Source organism: Vicia villosa, unplaced genomic scaffold (assembly GCF_029867415.1).
Source record: "Vicia villosa cultivar HV-30 ecotype Madison, WI unplaced genomic scaffold, Vvil1.0 ctg.000334F_1_1_1, whole genome shotgun sequence".
Lineage (NCBI taxonomy): Eukaryota > Viridiplantae > Streptophyta > Magnoliopsida > Fabales > Fabaceae > Vicia > Vicia villosa.
In genome coordinates, this window is record NW_026705148.1 from 374,748 (window position 1) to 396,663 (window position 21,916).

The following is a 21,916-nucleotide window of genomic DNA, read 5'->3' on the forward strand; positions in this document are numbered from 1 at the left end:
AGATAAACGCATACCTTGCACGTATACAAAACTTTAACACTATCATTACCATACACCCGCAAATTGAAACGATCAAACTTGGAAAATTACCTCCAATTCTATAAGCTACTCAAAACGAGCTCAAAGACAAACACACAAAAACAACTAATATAAACATACTAAAAGACCGGGTGGAACTATCTAAACCAATTTAAAAGTGAAGATTTGAAATTTAAGAACTGGTCCAATCTAAATTTGTTTAAACAATAGCACCACACTACCCAAACTAACCAAAAACTAAAAAGAATGAACATGTTTGGTTTACGTCGTTCAGTGGTTAAGTTTTGAGCTGGTAACTACAAGGGCGTGTGTTCAACACCCACTTATTTCTTTACCTTTTTTATATAACTTTAATATTTATTTTAAAATAGAAAATTTAATAATTTTAACTTGAAATTTTATATACTCTATATTTATCTTATCTATTTTGATAATATAATTTTAAAATTCAAAAATATTGATTATTTAATCATTTTAAATTAAATCAAAAAACAAGTATTTTATTTCTTTTTAAAGGCTTTTAAATTTACTTCTTTTAATATTTTCACTAAGTAAATCTTGTGTATACTTTTGTGTGAATCAATTAAAATTATGGTAAGCTTCCCTTAAGATATTAACCTGTTCCCTTGGCTAAATCACCTAGGGTTTTTATTAAATCAACTTTAAAAATGATTAGGTTTAGGTGTACATAACTAAAATCCTAAATTTTAATCCATGATCCCTTGATCTTTTCTTCCCAAAGCAATGTCATGTTGATATAACTTGTTGCTATGATCACTCCTTGTTTATACCATTGTACATATGCTTGTTGATTTACATCCTTGAACATTTATACTTTGGTTATGTTAATATCTTTGTATATATATTGTTGAACTAACCCCACGTGCATGAGATATTTATCCATCATCATATTCATTCATACATGAAATGATATTGAGGTATGTCATCCTTTTATTCATCAAACTTTTATCTTTGAGTTTACACATTGATATTGTTGAACTCACCATTGATTGTATCCATGATACACATGTTATTACACACACATCACTTGAGATATTCACCATGATTAATTGCTTAAAATGTTGCCTAAAATTCCAAAAGAATGAGAATGGTATTGACTAAAATTGTTTCTTTTAGATAATTGATTTGTTCCATATTTAATTTTGTTGTATTGTGGGTTCAATTTTGTTGTTAAAAAAAATGAAGAAGAAAATGGTGGAATTGTTGTTGTTGTTGTTGGCTACAGTACAAGAGAGAAGAAGGGAAATAAAACCTGAGAATTTGATTCTCTCCTCATTTACCTTGCTAATATTATTTATTTTTTAATTAAAAAAGTGGCTGCCACATGTCAACACATTAGTGGTCTTGCCTTTTCTTTGAATAAATCAACTAGTACTTCTACCCGTGCGATGCACGGGACAAAATGTGAATATATATTATATTTATATGTAAAAATATAAATGTATGAAAATAACAAAAATATATATTTTTTCATATTATATAACAAAAAAGTATATTTCACTGATACAATAAGAACATGAAACATAAATTATCCTTCTCAAAAGAGACAATTATCGTACATTTTCCTCCATTACCGTACTTTAAAATTGCAACTTATGTTCTGCATTAAGCAATAGGATAGATATTGGAAGTAGTATATCTAATAATAGGTATAACATGATGGAATTAGAACCTAAACCAATGGATTTCAATTTACTTGTCTTCAATAGTAACACAACAAATAATATGTAGATTTCAATAATAATATTCAGTTATTTCAAAATGTAAAATAGATTTCATAAAGCTGCAAATAGAATAAACTATGTTGATTACAATTTAGCAGTTTGCAAAAGTAACCCATCTTATTATCTTATTATATTTTTATTTACTCTAAATAAAGAATAAACGAACATATTTTACATAAAAAAATAACACCACAAACACAAAATAAAATAAAAACATAAAAAAAAACTTACATGTGAGTGATAGAATAAACTTGATTAAGAAAGTGTCTGTCTAGTAGAATTCTTTGTCCTGCTCAATTTTAACAATTGTGCAAATTGCAAAATTAGAGAAGCGAACACACTTTTAAAAATAATTTAAAATTATTGATAACTACGAATAAATGTCAAGATATAAATACAACTTAAATTTATCATTTATAAAGAAATATTTTAAAATATATTGAATATCTAGTTAAGTTAAAAATATCAAAATTTTAAATTGTTACTTACATTAAATATATAAAAAAAATTTAAATCAAAGTTTTTTTAAAATATGTTGTTAAAAATAATTAAGTGATTTTAAATATTCAGCTATTTATAAAATATAATTTAAGAGAAAGAATATAGAATATAAATTAAATCGTAATTTTAAATATTGAGCTATTTATAAAATATAAATGGAATATAAATGGTTGAGATAAAAAAGAGAAAGAATATAAATAATTGATATAAAAAATGGAATAATAAAAAATAATAATATAATAAACAAATTAAATTGATGAAATAGATTTTTAATTATTATAATTTAATGGGATGAAAAATTTATTTACTAATCAATTAATCAATTTAATAATAATGAATTGATATGTCAATTTTTTTAAGAGGTGAACGTGGGTTAAAGAAAATGAGTATAACTGATTGAGATAAAAAAGGAATATAGAACGAGAGTGTAAGTAGTTGAGATAAAAAAGGAATATAGAATGGCTCCTTGGCAATGGTTCACAATTTTTTATAATTTATAATTGTAATTAATAATTAAATCACATTTATTGAAAAGAGAATAAATGGATAACAGCAAACGTGTTCTTGTTTTTTCCAATAAATGTGGTTGAGATAAAAAAAATTGCAAATATTAAGTAAATAAGTTTAGGCGAGAATTGATTGCATTTAGGCGCTTAAAATGGTACATAGTATTGTGTTTTAATATATTAAGGATATCCTTTTCTTTCTCTTCTTTTTTAAAAAAAAAATCTTTCTTACATAAAATAAGTTATATGATAAATAAGGGGCGCGGCCCCATATGAAATTTTTTTAATTTTCTAAATATAACTTTTTTTTATCATTTATTTATTTTTTGTTAGTTTATTTTCTTATTTTTTTTATTGTGTTATTGTTAGAAACTAGTAGAAGACCTGTGCGTCCGCACGCAAAAAAAAAGTATAAAAAATCGAATGAGAAATGTTAATTTAAGATTCACAAAGCATAGTATAGATGTAATAAAACTATATGTAGTAGCTATTTTAAAATTAAAAAAAAAAAAAGAAGAAGTTGGAAATGCAATAGAAAAAAGGTATTAAGGTGATAGCGACCCATGAAAGTAGTGAATTTTAGTGATAAAATTTACATAAGAAAGGTATTATGGTGATAGTGATCCGTAAAAATAGTGAGTTTCAATGATAAAATTTAAATAAGAAAAATATTATAGTAATAGTGACCCGTGAGTTTCAGTAATAAAATTCAGTATCTTAGATCGGCTTGGTTGTTACTGATATATAATTGTTATTATAAAATCACTAATAACTGCAAATATTTAAAAATAAATATGTAGAATATCGCCAATATGATAAATCCAACATATCTTATAACTATAAATATTTATAAATATTACTAATAACTATAAATATTTACAAATATTTTGTTAATTAAAAAGGTACTGTTGTGATAGTGACCCGTGAAAAATATTCTTTGTCAAGCTTTACAACAACAATATTATATAGTTAATGTTGACAATTTAATAACAAAATCTGCTAATCCTTAAAGTCAAAATCCACTGAAAAATCCGAAAGAAAATGGCAAGTTTGAAAAATTAATAGTTTGAAAAATTAAATCAACTCATTATTTCTTACTAAATTTATTATTGGACCTTTAAAAATAAAACAGTTAGAAGAGCTTATAATTATTGGCCCCCGCCTTAAATGCAGTATTAGTTATACATCCAAAACCTATAAGCATGGACTTTAGGACAATGGTGTCAATAAAAAATCCAATTAATAATATGAAGATGAAGCAGTTATTTTTTCGTATTTTCTTGTAGTTATTTTTTATTATGTAATGTTAATAACATTTAGCATGTATGTCCAATAAAATATTATAAAGAAATTAAATACATAATGGATATCAATAACTGAATCAAGTGGACTACCATTGAAATGAAAGTATGTCATTTATTTCTTAAAGTGTTGACATGAAAATATAAAATAGCATAACATCTTTTAGGAAGATACACAACTCCTAATGCTTTTGTCTGTTTGGTTGTACGATATTCAAGGCAATAATGAAAAATGATGTTGTATGAACTGGCGTATAACAATAGAAAGCAAGTAATACGGGTATCAATACAAAATGTAGGTTATGATTTTGACTTGCATAGGAGCTGTGCACACGGTGCACAAGTTTTGATACAGTACCAAAAGAACATTTTTCTGCTTCATGTAGTACAAAAAGGTAAGAAAAGATAAGAATAGAACTTTGATAATTTCAAGTACAAGAATTAATGAATGACATTTACATTGATTGTGTTGTGCACTAGGGTAAATACCTAAGTAGTAACTATTTTTGTTGAAAAGTAAAAAGCGTTGTATTGGAAATCAAAAACTTATTTTATTATTCAGCATTTAAGCAATTTACGACGAATCAAATGTTCAAGATACATTAACATTAGATTGTGATTTCAATTGGATATGTATGATTATGGGTGTTGTGCTTGCATAAGAATTACTCTTTTTTCATGTTCGCTGATATAAACATGAAATGGCGAGGAGAAATCTTGTGATCAAGTTTTTTTTTGAAACTGTCAAAATATATATAAACCAGCAGCACAAGTGCAAAGAAGTCTGATACAAACATATTGAAACAAATGCAGGAAAACTAAAAATTACACAGGTAGCCAATTTATGCAAGATAACACTCCAAAACCAACACCAAGACTAAAACTAAAAGGAACCAGCCAGAAGATAACAACTAAACCAAACAAATGCGTAGCCACATTTGCAATCCTAACATATCCAACTCTCCGTACTGATATGACAACAACACCGACTTATAACCAGACTTGCTACAATCCACTCGACGGTGGACAAAAAAACTCCGATCAACAAATTTGAAATTAAAATCAACCGGCAGCCCCCAAACCCCGCCTTGGACTAACTCCACAAGTAGTAATTCCGCGGATGTGATTTGAAGTCCACCAATGGTGGATACGACTGACCAACTTCCACCAGAAAACACTGGGCCTACCAATCTACATGAAAAACTCCAAACAGATTCCAAAACCACCGCAAACATAGACACCGGCAAAAAATCGCGCCATACATGATTCTCCAATGTAACCATAAACTGCTGCAGCTCAGCCAGGATGAAATGCTCATTACTTCTATGGACAAGTTATATTTGGTATCATTGGTGATAATATAATACAAAGATCTTAATTATTTGTTGCAACCTAGGTGGGTTCAAGGTGATTGCTCTTGACTTTCCATTTGATTTTTTGAAACAGTAAAAGTTTATTACCAAAATCTGAGGGCATGAGGCATGCCATAATTCCAAAGTAAAACATAATAGATATTGATGGTTACAAGCAAATATCAGTGCCACCACATACCAGAAGACCAAGGCAAATATTCAGTAAAATGAAGCATCCATATTTTAAGAATACTACATTTCTACACCATATAAAGTAGTAATAGTCTAATTAGTAACATACCGTGTACGAAGAATTAGTTTTTTTGAACTCAGTTAAGAATATGAACCTACTGATACATGGTTATACCAGAAAATAGAAGTTGTTGATTTTTCAAAACATATCATAAAGCAAGTCCTGAAAAACTGGTTTGTTTGAAACTCTGGTTACATAGGCTAAGTAACACTGGAGAGATTACACGATTCATGACATAATCTACAATTTCATAAAAAGTTACAAAAAATGTTCAGTTCATGAGTGATGAGTTAAGTAACACAAAAATTGAAGTGAGTGAAATGTATGTATGCTTACAATCTGCATTTGTTTTGATCCATTGCTCCTTATTCTCATATTCTGCCCAACTTTTCTCATTCATTCACTTATCAAGTGAACTAATTCAATAAATACCATAACTTATCAATTGAAAACAATAAAGCGTGTGGCACCTTATTATACAATTTTCTGTCTGCTGAAGCCGAATCAATAGAGAAATGGGATGAAGCATGAACCATCCTTTTTTTCTTGACTTTTTTCACCGCCTACTTGTTGTCATTGTCAGTATCATCCTTTACTCCACCAATATTGTTCTAATCTTCTAGTTTGCTTCTCTAAAACAACTTTTCGAGTGATGTTCTCTCACTGCACTCTTCTTTGCCATCTAAAAACTCGTACTAATGCCTAATAGTGTGTTGAAAATGACACTGAAATCAAGTTAACATTAGTGACTTTTAACACAATCATATGCTACCATAAATTTTAGCATTAATTTACAACAAGGCTCTCAAAAGTACTGCAAACCAAACCTGATAAAAAGATTATATAGAGTAAAACGCTTATAAAATCACAAGAAAGCACAACACAAAACGTGTAGGAAAGCACAAGCTTTTCAAAGAAAATAAACAATCCAAAATTTATGACTAATGATGTATACCTTAACAACTATACAGTGTACATATAATATACACACTTTCATAACAAATATTAATCTTCTGAACCAATTTTTTTTAGTATTTATAGAGTTGGTTTTTATACCAATGGGATTGAATCAATAGCACCAATGAAAGCTGAAGTTAGCCACAGGGTGAATCAATAGCACCAATGACAGTTGAGACAATTATTTGTTAGATAACTAAGAGCCTACGTTACCTTCCTCAATCTCAGGCAGTGAAATGAACTCACCATAATTATCATATCCAACTCACTGGAAGTGTGTTTGGAATTAGGTTATAACGACAGCTTTACTCGCATTCAGGCCGCAGAGCCTCACTATTTCAAACACAACCATTTAAAAGCCTAAATCTCAAATACCAATTGAAATGAAAACATCAGAGAAACCATAAGAAATAACAAAAACAACAACCAATTATGTTTCTTTCCAAACTTACCCCTTTTTTATACCGTTGGCTCTTCCCATTTATGTTTACTCCTACAAGATTTTAAAAAATAAACAAAATCAGAAAACTGACAACCATTGGTTGATGTTAAAACAAACAAATTAAGGGAAATTTTTTACCTGTCAGGTTTATTCCATTCAGCAGTTTATTCAACAACATCATAATTTGAAAAATAGATCAAATCAAAAAGAGATTTGAGGTTTACGCAAGATAGCTCAAAACCTTTTTATTCGTAAACAAACACCACATCACTTGAATCTTCACTACGATCCACTATAAAAATCAGATCTTTAACTTTATTCATCAAAATCCTTAGAAAGATAACTATAAAAATCTGAACTTTATGTGTTTTGAAAAATGAGTACACCATATTTGGGATAATCAACTCACAATATCAAAATCGAAACACAAAAGTCATGAAGAACCGAAACACGAATGTGACGAAAACATGAAGAAGAAGAAGAAGAAGAAGAAGAAGAAGAAGGGAGAAGGGAGAAACAGGCTTGTATTACCCAGGGAATGCGCAGGAGCTCTGATGAAGAAATGGCGGAATAGAAAGGAGAGAGAAGGATCGATGCAAAATGAATGTAAAAGAGAGAAAGAGAGGGAAATATTGAAATTTTGTGAACCTTTTGTTTACCGTGTAAAAGCCTCCATCAAAAATTTCAGTATTACACAATGGTTAAGTTGTTGTTAGGAAATAAGGAAAAGAAAAATTGAGAATGGGGTGCCACTTGGAGTAATGGTTATATATGATTGGTCCAATTGAAGTTTGATTTAGCAAATTGCCAAAATGGACATATTTTAGTGCAAATCTACTATCTACTATCTATTCATCTACTATTTATTCAATAATAATAGATTGACCAAATTGCCTAAATCTACTATCTATTCAATAATAATAGATTGACCAAATTGCCTAAATTACCCTTTCACCAAAATTTATTTGCACTAATAAAAGGTCATTTTTGTAACTAACAAATTAAGTATTCACTCTTTCAACTTTATTGAATGGATGTCCCAAGTGTTAGCTTTTCATTGGTCCGAATTAAATAACATTTTCCCTACAACTTTATTGCATGAATGATGACATCACATGTAAGCCATGGATGATGGAAGTCATATTTAAATTTCTTTTACATTTCATTTTCCCACACTTTCTTACTTTTATTTTAATTTTTCTTAATTTATTTATTATCACAAAAAATATTAATAATTTATTTTTAAATTTTAATCTTACTAAAAATTTCAAATTTCCTTAACATTTCATATTTCCATACTTTCATTTTAATTTTTCTATATTTATCTATTATCGCAAAAAATATTAATAATCGATCATTTAATTATTATTCTCAAAAATATTTAATTATTTCACGGGCCACTATCAACTCAATATTTAATTTTTTTTAATCGATCATTACACATTTTCTTTATCTTAATTAAAATTTCAAACTTCTCTCACATTTTTCACACTTTCTTACTTTCATTTTAATTTTTTTCTCTATTTATTTATTTATTATCTCACGGGTCACTATCAACATAATGTCTATTTTATTTTAATCAATCATTATCTTTATTTGAGAGATAATATCTTTATTTTTTTTCTCCATCTTACGATTTTGTATCATTATTTAATACAATTAAATTTCCATGATTATTGTTTATTTTACATTTGTTTTTAAATATATTTTATATCGCATCAAATTATTTTTTTATTTCACGGGTCATTATCAACATAATAGCTATTTTATTTTAATCAACAATTACTATTAATTGAGAGATTGTTTTTATTTTTAAATGTTAATATTTCATTTTTATTATCTTCATCTTATAGTATTTTTTTATATGATTATTTAATATAATTGAATTTATATGATCATTTTTCATACCACAGTGATCTATATCATTTTCTTTTAATTGTTGTTGGACCGTCAATTATTAAATTACATGACCCAATTTTGCTATTGTGTTCTTAACCTATCTTAAACATTTTTTTGTGGATCATTGTTTTCTATATAATTATTGTTAAATTTACAATTAAGTAAATTATTTCATATTTTTCATTTATATTTAAAATTTTACATTTGCATTTGTTAAAATTTTATTTTTTTCTCCAACTCACATGTCCTTTTTTATATGGTTCTTTATTACACACAAAATTAACACATGAATACGATAATAATGTTTAACCTTAAGGGCCACTTTCAATACAATGCCTATTTTATTTTAAACAATAATGACTTTTATTTGAAAACTAAAGTATTTATTTTCAAATTTCAAAACGATTCCTATGGATATTCGGTTTTCAAAGAATTGGGAGTATAACAGAACAATCAATAAAACTCTAACTCTATTCAAGTAAAACAATTCCTTTTAATTATGCATATTGCTTATAATTCCTTTTATTTATATTATTCCGCACGGGTATCTGACTAGTTTAAAATTACAAAAGGGTAATTAAGGGTGTTAATAAGTATATTATAATCTTAGTTAGGTAGTTGATTAGTTAGGTAGTTGATAAGTTAGAATTTTAGAAATGGGCCTTGGACCAACACTATCCCCTTTTCTATTCACATATCCCATATTTTTAATACTCATCATCTTTTTCTAATTTATTTAATTTGACTTATTTAATTTATTAATTTAAATTAATCTATTTTCAAAAATCCCAAAAAATATACTTCAATTCATCTGGTCACAAATATAAAATTAATGTACAAATACAAAACATAATTTCTTTTTATTAGGTTATATAGCTTAATTAATTTTGTTAAACAAATTAGTTATTAGGTTTTCTACTAAACTAATTTAGGTAATTTTCTTTAATTAAAAAAATATACAAAAACTCGTCAAATATTTCAACAATCAAACACTTCGCTCAATGCAATAAACAAATCAATTTCTTCGTCTAGAGTGACTGAATTCAAATAAGGATCAACTCCTTATCAACAAAAGTCAATTTCTTCGCCTAGAGCGATCGAATTCAAATAAGGATCTGCTCCTTGTCGACTCAAATAAATTATTTCGCTCAATGCAATTTAATTCTAATGAAGATCAATTCTTCTTCCACCAATCAAATTAACTTTAGTTTTTAATTAAGTTTAGTTTAGATTAGGTTAATTAATTTAGTTTTAGGTTAATAAAATAATTAGGATTTTATTTTTAGGATAATAATTTAATTTTAGGCTAATTAATTATTTTTAGGTTTTCAAACCCCGGTTTTATTTTTGGCTAACTATTTTTCATCATGACTATTAATCACTGTTTTCCCTAACCCTTTTAATTTTTGATCTGTTACTACCTTATAAATGTTGAGGTTTTTTTTCTAAACGCGCGAATTTCTTTCCTCATCTCAAAAACTCCAATGATTGTCGAATGCCTTTATTTAATTTTTGCTTTTATTTAATTTCTGACTTTATTTAATTTCTTCTTTAATTTCTGCCTTTATTTTATGCTATTTATTTAATTCATTTATTTTTCTGCCTTTTAAATTCTAGAAAATGTGTATAGGCTTGCAAAAGGTTTTTTTTATGTAATAGTAATTAGGTTTTCTTTTCCGCCTTTATTTTTCTGCCCACAGGTGTTTATTATAATAGCGTAGGAATTTATATTCTGCCTTTAATTTCTGTATGATATTAACTGTGTGGTTAGTAATCTTAGGGAGTGCAAGCCTGTTAATTGAATTAGCATCACTAATTACAAGATAAATTATCTGAACTGAATCACTTGATTGTGCCACACACACACTTTTAGGGTAACCTCTCTTGTTGCCTTGTTGCTGAAGGATAGAAAAACACTTAGAAAGGGGGGGGGGGTTTGAATAAGTGTGACTTCAAAAACTTGTAAGATAAAAACAATTAACACAATTATTTTTATCCTAGTTCGTTGTTAACGAAACTACTCCAGTCCACCCCCTTAGAGTGATTTACCTCAACTGAGGATTTAATCCACTAATCCAACTGATTACAATGGTTATCCACTTAGAGACCTTCTAAGTCTTCTAGAGTCTACAGATCACAACTTGATCACTCTAGGAATTCTTCTAGAGTCTACTGATCACAACTTGATCACTCTAGGAACCTTTTACAAACAATGTAAAATAAATGTTTACAAGAGTAAGATTGCTTCTAATAAAGATGTAATCACAACTGTGATATTTCTCTTAAGTTCTAAGCTTAACACTCACTAAATATTACAAGAGTTTGTGATGTTGAAGATGAAGTTCGTGAGATTTGAATTTGACAGCGTTTCAGTATTATGCACAAGTGTATTCTATCTGCTTCTGATCAGAACTTCTATATATAGGCGTTGAGAGAAGATGACCGTTAGGTTGCATTTAATGCTTTGCGTGAACAGTATAGCTTTGCATTTAATGTTTCACACTTTTGTCAACTACCTCGAGCCATGCTTTTGCTGCTTTTACTGACGTTGCCTTTTGTAGCTTCTAACGTTCCTTTTGTCAGTCAGAGATTAGACTTAATAGCCTGTCATCTTGTACTTGCTTCTGAACTCAGATTTGTAGATAACAACGTTTGAATTTTAGAGTCAACAGCTTGGTGCAGAGCATTTTCTTGTCTTCTGACTTTGAAGAGCTTGAGCGTGATACCATTCAGAACTTTAGTGCTTCTGCGTCTGACTTCATGTTCTTCTGATGCTTCATAGTTCATGTTCTGATTCTGCTTGACCATCTTCTGATGTCTTGCCAGAGCATGTTCTGATGTAGCCATCCAGAACCTTCTGAGTCAGTGCTTCTGAGCGCTGATTTGTGCATACTCTTTACGTATTTCCTGAAATGGAAAATGCAAAGGATTAGAGTACCACATTGTCTTATACAAAATTCATATATAATGCTATCATCAAAACATAGAATATTGATCAGAACAAATCTTGTTCTAACAGTTGCCTGTTGCCTTTTAATTATGATTCTAGAATAGTCAAGTCCCTCGATTCCGAGGATACCTAAGCAAAACAAATGTTGCCCTTAGTTTATTATCATCATCAATTTTGTCCCTCGAAGTTGCCTTGTAAAGGATGATTGTCCCAATTGCTAAGGTATCCTCGCCTGTTGCCTAAATGACTATTCTATCCATCCCTAGATTACCTGCCCACTTTATGGCAGAGACAATCTTATGGCGAACGATAACTCCGATGACTCTTTTTAAATCCAATGAAAGGACTACCTGCCCTCTTTATGGTATGGATAGCCCTTTCAAACTAAAAAGCTAAAAGAACAATTTTTCTAACTTAGGGTAGTGCTCCTGATTGCTTGCTCTATTCAAATTCAAATTCAAAATTCAAAATCTTTTCCCACTTCTTTTCAAATCAAATTCAAAAAGACTACACTTATTTACAAGCTAAAGTTCTTATTCAAATCCTTTTTCTATTCACACACTACACTTCAAACATTTTGAAAACAAAGTGAGCTAAGCAATTAAGAGCCCATGGATAACCATGGATACAAAGGGGTGCTTACACCTTCCCTTTGTATAACTTACCCCCCGAACTCAAAGTCTTTTAAAAGGTCTTTTTCTGTTCTTTTAGCCTTTCTATATATTGGATAAAATAAAAGTCGGTGGCGACTCTTGCTATCCGCAACATTTCAAAAAGTCAGTTCTCCCACCGTATTACAGATCTGTAGGTGGTGCGGTGTGGATGGGAAAAAAGTTTCCGAAAAACTATAACGCGTCAAGTCAACGCACACACTATCATACACGCATGCAATAAGATGTCTCATTTCCGGGAATCTCATCAATTTTGACACCGGTGCGTAAGCGCCTAACCAAGGAACAAGAGCTTCATGCATCCATTATTTGTTCAACAATCACACCAGACTTAACCGATTTTCCACCTTCGGTCTCTACTTGTTTCGTCCCTACTGCAGGTTTAACCTTACTTCTCACATTACATGTTATGTGATATCGACAAAGTAATGTGTTAGAAGAAGGAAATATCTTTACCACCGCATTCATCAACGCGGTATCACGGTCCGTGACACGTATTTATTATCATCCAACAATTTCAAAAATTGTTGCATCTCACTTCTATCCCCCCTATTCGCCTTACCAGATGTTATACATTTGCTTATATTTGATACGTTTTTCGGGTTCCTTCCGTTTCAATGTGGCAAATATATTTTTCAGTTGGACATGATTCAAGGACATGTCACTAATGCATGTCTTCTCTTCCTGTTTGAGCTGACATATACTAGGATGACCTTGTAACTTTGAGCACAAATCATGGTTATGCAAACCACAAATAACACTAAATTTCCACTTCCTGCTAGCCAACATATAACCATGAATTTTAAATGGACATTCGCATTTTCTAGTACCCGTGTCGTCTCTTTTAAATTTCCTTAGAGGAGTATGGTATTTCCCGCTTCTTTCGCACAACATTGTTACGAAAGCGTTTCTTACCGTACCATTATCCGATCTTCCTATTTCCACACCAAAACCAAGGTTAGTTGCATTCCTACAAATCCATGTAAGCATGCTTTCACAATCATCAAACTCTTGCTTGTTATTAAAGTCACCGCCGACATCTACCGCCTTTACAACTACCCCTTCAACATTCGGAGAAACATCGACTAAAGAAACTAATTCTCTTGAGATATTATCGGGGTGCACCATACCTATTTGTAAACAATAACACAAATAACACAAAATCATAAGACTGTTGGAAAAAACAGCACAAACACGTTTCGTAGATGCACCCCCGGAAGCAACATTACTTTTTTTGACAGAAAATTGATGCATAATGTGAGCAATGCAATGAACAAATGATTATTTACCTGAAATTCAGTCATCTCTTCCTCCCTTTGATTTGTTGCACCAAAAAGTTAAAGTTTTGGAGTGAAAATGATATTGATGATGTAGGATTTTTAAGTTGTGGAGAGGTGAGTGTTGAAGAAGAAATGTAACAATGAAAAAGTGATGATGCTGATTCAAAATATACCAGTAACTTCCGCAGGTATATCTACGGAATATTCTGGCGCTAAGTCATTTCGTAGATGTACCTACAAAATAATCCCTAAACTAAATTAATCTGCATTTTTTCTCAATATACACTAATTTAAAATTCTTATATAGACGTGCCTCCTGAAAAATTAAAATTTTGGCAAAAAAAAAAAAAATACTTCCAATATGCATCAACTAAATCGGAGGACATATTTAGAATTTCGCCATATGTAGAATATCGATGAGTAATATATTCTCAAATAACATCTAAACCATGGATAAAATTAAGGGAAAGATACCATTCCTTTCCCGCTCAAAAATCCGTTTCCTTTCCTCCTCTTCCCGAACCCTAGCTGCCACTGAAACTTCCCCTCTCTCTCTCTCTCTCTCTCTCTCTCTCTCTCTCTCTCTCTCTCTCTCTCTCTCTCTCTCTCTCTCTCCATACTCAGTTCTTGCGAAACTTTTCAAGTGAAGCCACCGTGCCGGAGTTCCTCAAATCACCGTGAACGCCACTCCTAAAAGGTAAGCATCTTCCTTTCATAATTTCCTTAGTTCAAGCTTTAAAAAGTAAAAGGATCAATTTTGTCTCCTTACAGTACAAGTAAAGTTGTGAATCGGATCCGTTTCTCGAGTTCGAAGTTGAAAGAGAAGAGATGGCTGGGCAATCGAACCATGAACTCTCACTCTTTTCAGCAGAGGAGGTAATATGAAGGAATGGTAACTCCCATATAGGACTATCTTATTGACATTGTTTCAAAATTATTAATATATTATGATCTCGTTTTGTTTGTCAATTAGCTTGAATTCATTGCTGAGGATGAGATCATCGACATCGTTCCTAATCTCAAAATGGATCCTCTCTGCCTAGTTTCTGTAAGCAATAGCTCATATCTCAAAATGAATTCTTCTTTGAATGCATATTTGTTTGATTATTTTGTTTTTTTTAATGATAATGGCAGGGAGATTTTGGTCCGTTTATACCACAGATTGTCACTCAAGTTCCGCTTTGGTTGGCTATTGCTCTCAGGAGGAGAGGCAAGTGCTCCATTGTCCCTCCCCAATGGATGTCTGTTGGTAAGCTAAATTTTGTTATTTTTTATCACCAAAATGATTTTATTGAGGTTGCTATTACGTCGCGATCTTCAATGGCAATGTTTTAGTTGGTGAACATGCCTATACTCAATTGCGATATATATGAGAATAAAGGAAAGAGAGATAGAGGAAGGAAGTTTGAATATGTATCTATGATTTACATTTTTGTTCCAACAACTTTTATGTTACTTTTTACTCAAAGCTCTTCGACTGCAAGCTTGTGTTAGTATTGTCGAATAGCTGCTATAGTGTAATGGAGTTTTAATAAACAACTGTTGATCTGCAATATGTGCGTTGGTACAAATAGTGTTGTTAAACAATGTGATGGAAATTGAACAAACTGCTTGACAGCACTAGCTTGTGTTGAATTCTGATTCGGGCTTAGGTGTTCAGCTATTTGTTGTTTTATGGTTTAAAACCAGTGCTGTCCATGGTGCAGCCAAAATCCAACCATACCGGACACTTTGTGGCACCGTTATAGTGGATTATGGCAAAAAAACCCGCAATATCGGCCAATATTTACCATTGCGGCGAGCCCAAAAGCTGCCGTGTATATCTGCCATAACGCCACAATTGCGGATATTTGATAACACTGTTTAAAACTTTGTTGGTATTATACCTCCAACTGTGAAAATTTATTCTAGATGGAGGCCTTGGATTTAAACGGGTCTAGTCTGCAGTTATTTAATAAATAGGTAGCAGTTATCTAGTATAATAATTATAAATAAGAGGGGAGGAGACATATAGAAGGCATTGGGTATTTTGTATGTTGGATAGTTTGGGAGAGACTAGGCTCTCTAACTCCTAGTGGGCAGTTATTTTTTATTCATATCCTTTTCTATCTCTTACTGCAATTTTTGTATTTTCTATATTTCTCTTTTGTAACACAACTATGAAGTAAAGTTATTTCCAGAGTTTCATCAATAAATCCAGATATAATTTTTATCCCGCAAGTTTAGAGTAAAACAGTAGAATCCAAACGGGTTCTAACACTATTTTTTGTATTGCTTATGATTATTAATAACCCGGTTCTTTTTAAATTATTCCGTCCTTTGGTTGGTCTACATGTGGACAGTAGTACTGTGATACTCTGATCTTTTTCCTGTCTAAAAGTTGTTGGTTAAAGTAATAAGAGGAAGTAAAGACTTAATATATCTCCATAACATTTGTTTGTGATTAGAGAAGTTGACACAAGTGTTGGAAGAAGAACGAGACTCTCAAGAGATGTCAGAGCATTTGCCATTTCATTATGTAGAAATTTCAAGACTTCTTTTTGACCAGTAAGTGTAGAGACAAATGATATCATATTCTTATTTTTTTTAAAAACGCAATCTTATTTTGTTGGATACTTTTTATTTTACTATATTAACAAATTAATTAACATCTTTATTTTTTATTTATAGTGCACGTGACAACATTCCTGATGCATACATGGTGAGTTTAAAGATGTTTGACTTTCCAGAAATATGCTGCAGGATTTTCTTCTGATGCTTAGCTTATTTCTCTTGTGAAGGTGAGGTCTTTAATTGAGGACATCAGAGATGTAAGGTTTCATAAAGTTGAGACTGACTTGGAAGGATTCAATGGTTTTACAATAGCTGTGAAGGTAATTTCTCGAATGTTTTTGGTGGTACAACGGTTTGTAAAAGTCTCGAATGTAGCTCCGGTTGTGAAGTTTGTTTATATAGTTAAGGATTTAATTTTCATTTTCTTACTTACAGCATGCTATGCTATCAGTGTTGTGTATTTCAGTTTCAGTTGCATTTAACATTTCATACTAGTAATAGGCCATATTTAGTTCATTTTCAAAACATTTTTCAAGTTAATCTTGATTTTGGTCCATACTGGAAGAGGGAGGGTGTAGGTTCTGTAGTTAAAATGTCTCATATCTCATATATGCTCCTGTTAACAGATTATTTTAAAGAAATTTTCATTGTAATTAAAAATGAGAAAACACAAGGTGCAATGAACATAAAAATTTGATAATTTGCATAGCCTGAGAATCAAAATCCTCTGCATTCAGGATAGATTTAGATTTTGAGTCTTTTAGTTTTATGCTTCATATCTCTTTCATATATTAGGACATTTTAAACTGAATGTAAGCCACAGGACAATTTTCTCTCTAAAAAAAGGTTTCACTATGTGATAGAGTTGATGCCAAACTTTGCATTTGATAAGTCAGTTACTGTTGGTTATGAAGTTAATCCGTTGGTTGTTTGTTATGTTAAGAGTTAGTTAGTTACTTAGGAAATAAGGCATGCTGCTACATATTTTAAGGATCCCTAGAGAGGGATATATCATGTTATTGCATAGGCTCAGGGACTTTTGGCATTTGTCAAATTCTTTTGGCATTGTTCAAATACTCTAGCAATCATTTTGTGAACATGAATCGTCTCTCATTCTTGATAAAACTAGTTGGTTTCTATTCTATCGACTGGTATAAAACAGTTCTAATCCAGGCAACCAAAGAAGATAAAGGCTGATCTTGAAATTTAATTCCCTTTAACTTGTTGCAGTATCAAGCAACAAGTTGCCCAACTAAAACTTTAGCAAGCTGCAGTAAGAAGTTGGCCATGCTAACAAGCTTGCAAAGAATAATGGCAATCACAATACTGATGTCTACTCTTAAAATAGAGATTTTTGCAATGGAAGATATAGTAAATGATATTGTCTTTCTGTTGAGAATTGTAGAAGAGTCAGTATTTGATATATTAAATGATTCTTTGACAACTTCCTTGGTTGAGATGTATGGGAAATATTGGCATGTTTTTGGGCTCATGAGTTTCTTGTTCAATTTTGGACAAAACCAGATGGCTTGGTATTTTGTAAGGCAATGTGTGGAGGGAATGAAGACTGAGTTTGCTTTTGAAATGATGCAATCTGTTTTGATCATACCATTTGACCAAGGGAAACCCACTGTTGTTATGATCGCGGCTGCTTATGGACTCTGCTAGAGAAATTCCCTTACATTCCATGGCATTCTGAAATTTGTATATGATAGGGGGGAGATTTGGTCATCCAGTTGTGGGGTGCAGTTGCTGTCCCGTTTTATTTTCGAAGCGAGACCCAATTCTTATTTGTGTCTCAAGTGAATTGAAAGATCTCACATCAAGAAGAGTAATAGAAACCAATTCCAACCTTGGGACAAATGTTAGTTTGCACTCTCCCTGATAGGAGAAACCCGAGGTGAAAAGTGGGGCCAGGAGAGAATAAATGTTAGTTAGCACTCTCCCTGATTTTAGGGAATCTTCTCTTATAAGAAAGAGGGAAGGGTAGTGAGTAATTCGTTCAAAGATATTATTAGAGTTGGTTAGGAGTTTTGCTTTGGAGTAGGGATCTTGGACTCTGGTTTATTATTTTCTTTTCTGTTTTGCCCCCACTGTAGAGCTCTTAAACTCATCCATTTCCATTCAATAATATACATTTGTTACCTTAGCTTTTTTGGGTTCTATCATAGTCCTATTTATAATACATAGGACTATCAGATTACCATAACAGAAAATACTGACTGCCTACAGCTCTAAGACTAATTTGTATTTCTCCCTCTTTTCCTATAATACACTAGCACGTGTTTGGTGTGGTTCCTAACAGTACTCTCCTCATGGACTCTGACACGGACACCGGGACACGACACGACACGGACACTCCGACACGGATAATGTCAAAAATATAGGACACCGACACCGCTACATATACAATAATATTTGAACGTCAATTATTCATCTATTATTAAAAGACTAAAACATATTCTAATCAAAATTATTATCTTTAATGTTTTATCAATAACATTGCTTCAATACATTTTTAATCCTTTTAGATGTGTGTAAGATTTGTCTTAAAAAATGTATAAGGTGTGTTGATGCAAAGAAAAAACAAATTCTTTTTTAAACACTTGTAGAAATTGTCCGACGCGTGTTGAATGGTGTCAAATGAGTGTCTGACAACAATTTAAAGAGTGTCGAAGCAAGAAAATAAGTCGTTTATTTGGGGACACGTGTCTAATTTCTCTGACACTTGTTTGACTTTTCCGACACGTGTCGTACGGGTGTCATACAAGTGTCGGACACCGCGACACGCCTACTCCTAGAGGTGTCTGTGCTTCATAGGCTCATGCTTAAGCTTGTCCTCAAGGTTGATGTCTGGGAATTGTTCCTGGATTGTTATCATGTCTTCCCCGGTTGCATTAGCTGTTGGTTTGCCTTGCCACTGTACCAGGATTTAGTGATCCGAGTGTCTTGCTCTTTAGATTGCTTTGGCTGGAATTCTACTAGTGTGAGAGGAGATACTTCTCCTTTGTGTAAACATTTAATTTGTACGTCAATAAAGTTTCAGGGTTGAATAGTCCCCTTTTGGACGAACCTAGTTTCCAGAAACCTCACAGTTTGTTAAGAGGTCAATATGTTACTCTAGGAATCTTTCTTAATTTCTTGATAATACTAGTTGGTTTCTGTTGGAAACTCAACTAGCTGTAATATGGATTCCTAGATCCATTTCAAATTACGTTTCACTGAATGGTTGGTTACACATTCTGTTGCATCACTTGCATTTATAGTTTCCAAGTGTACTCAAATTAATAGTTTCTATCAGCTTTCTAAGCAAAGAGGATTATAAATATCCGTTATAAAATTTGTTATAAATAAAGTGGAAATAGATGGGATGTTCGTTCTTTTACACTTTTTGTACTTGCATTATTGAATTGGATGCTTATGCAGCCCCCATTCTAAGTTGTTTTCCAGTTTTTAGAATGTTCTGGTGTATGAGAAAATCTGGCTGGAAAATACAGGCTGTTTGTCTTACAATATCTGTTCATTTATCTGCTAACAATTTACATCATAATTCTTGGTATATTGTAGATCAAAAATTTATCTGCAATGGAAGTGAATATTGTTCGTCCATTTATTGGAAGAGCTTTACAAGCATTTTACAAGCATGATACTCCTGAGTTAATCCCAGACCCAGAGCGAGTTTCTGAAAGACGGCAGCAAGTTGCCCAGAATGCCCCTAGAGTATGTTTGTTTGATATACACTTAAAAATGTTTCGAGTACAAATAAGATAATATTGTACCATGCACAAGTTTATTTTCCAACACTGGATCGATAAATCCCACCCATATCTCACCTGATCCAATGATAGAAACAAACTTGTACACAGTACAACACCTATCTACTTGTGCACTATACAAACTTGTACATTTACTTATTTGCTACATACTTTTTGCTGTATTAGCTAGCTTTTGTTGACAGCATAAACATATTTTACAGAGACATTTCCATCATGTTTCACCATCTTGTCATGTGATTATGCTATCTTTTAAAATAATGTGTAATTCGGAGAAGATGGTAAATTATGATTGGATGTCAATATGAAACTTGTTTACACGGTAATTGTGAAACTGTTAAACCCTATTTATACTTATGATGACATGATAATTTCTGCTAAACTAAGGATGCATTTTTATTTTTTACTGGCTTGCTTATGTTTTACATTGTTGATAAAAATTCAATATAATTTGTTTGTAAATGTTGGAAGACAATTGTTTTGGTCATACATGCATATTTCTCCCTAATAAAGTGGTTTTCATGCAATTGTTATTTGCTTATTATTATGCAGAGGCAACTTCGAAGATAGTTATGCATAACTTGTTTGGCTACATCACTTCTAGATTGGTAAATCTGACTGGCTACACATGTGCATCTTTTCCTAAGAAGTACTTGAGAGATATCTTTGTTGCTGATTTCCTTGTAAAATAGGTAGCTTGTGACTTTAGTTGAATCTGCAGTTTTTCTCTTATCTGTTGGTTAAGAATTATGAAAAGAAATCACACTTTATGTAGTTAATTTTATGTATTTAATTTGTATACACCATCCGTGTAATGCTTTTACGCATGCTTTATTACTCAATGATACTTTTTAAGATTAGTTCTTAAATAGCACAATTAACTAAATAAATATGATTGTTTATTGTATTTTCGCATGTTTTTTATTTTTTCAATATGATTTAGTTTGAAGATTTTCTCTCATTTTTTAAATACCAAACTCCTAAAATTAATTTATATCATGAGTATATGAATTTTAATATGGTACCATCGTCTCTGTTGGGATCTTCACAATAATAGAGATATGATTTAACCTGCCACCCCCAATTATACTCCGCACCTCCATATTGAATTATTTCAAAAATTTATTTTTGTGGAGTGAACAAAATTTCCGAATGAAATTTTTGGTAGAGAAGATAAAATTTCTGGTAGTTGAAGTTTTTGGTAGTATCATTGGAATTTTCGGAAGTGTTACTGAAATTTTTTGGTATTTATAAATTATTGGAAGATTTATTTGGTCCCGTCAAAACTGCAAGTCTTAGTGGAAAAAGGTATGGGTTCGTAATTGTAGATGATTACTCTAGGTTTACTTGGGTTCTATTCCTTAAACACAAGGATGACTCCTTTGAGGCCTTCAAAAACTTTTGCACAAAAGTCCAAAATGAAAAAAGTTCTAAAATCATATTAGTAAGAAGTGATCACGGAGGAGAATTTGAAAACTCTCTGTTTAATAACTTCTTTGAAGAAAATGGAATTTCTCACAATTTTTCTTGTCCTATGACACCTCAACAAAATGGTGTGGTAGAAAGAAAAAATAGAAGCCTTCAAGAAATGGCTAGAACTATGATTAATGAATCAAATGTAGAGAAATATTTTTGGGCTGAGGCAGTTAATACATCTTGTTACCTTATAAACAGAGTTACCATTAGAATTTTTT

General features: G+C 31.3%; 1 protein-coding gene across 1 annotated transcript; it reads left to right on the forward strand.

Annotated features, from left to right (window-relative positions):
• The first annotated feature begins 14,435 nt into the window (after positions 1-14,435).
• On the forward strand, positions 14,436-21,093 carry LOC131626910 (DNA replication complex GINS protein PSF2). Its single transcript, XM_058897746.1, has 9 exons — positions 14,436-14,593; positions 14,668-14,772; positions 14,870-14,944; positions 15,031-15,145; positions 16,344-16,443; positions 16,567-16,597; positions 16,677-16,769; positions 20,017-20,169; positions 20,775-21,093. The coding sequence occupies exons 2-9, from the start codon at positions 14,725-14,727 to the stop codon at positions 20,790-20,792; spliced, it is 633 nt and encodes a 210-aa protein (XP_058753729.1). The 5' UTR covers positions 14,436-14,593; positions 14,668-14,724; the 3' UTR covers positions 20,793-21,093.
• The last annotated feature ends 823 nt before the right edge of the window (positions 21,094-21,916 follow it).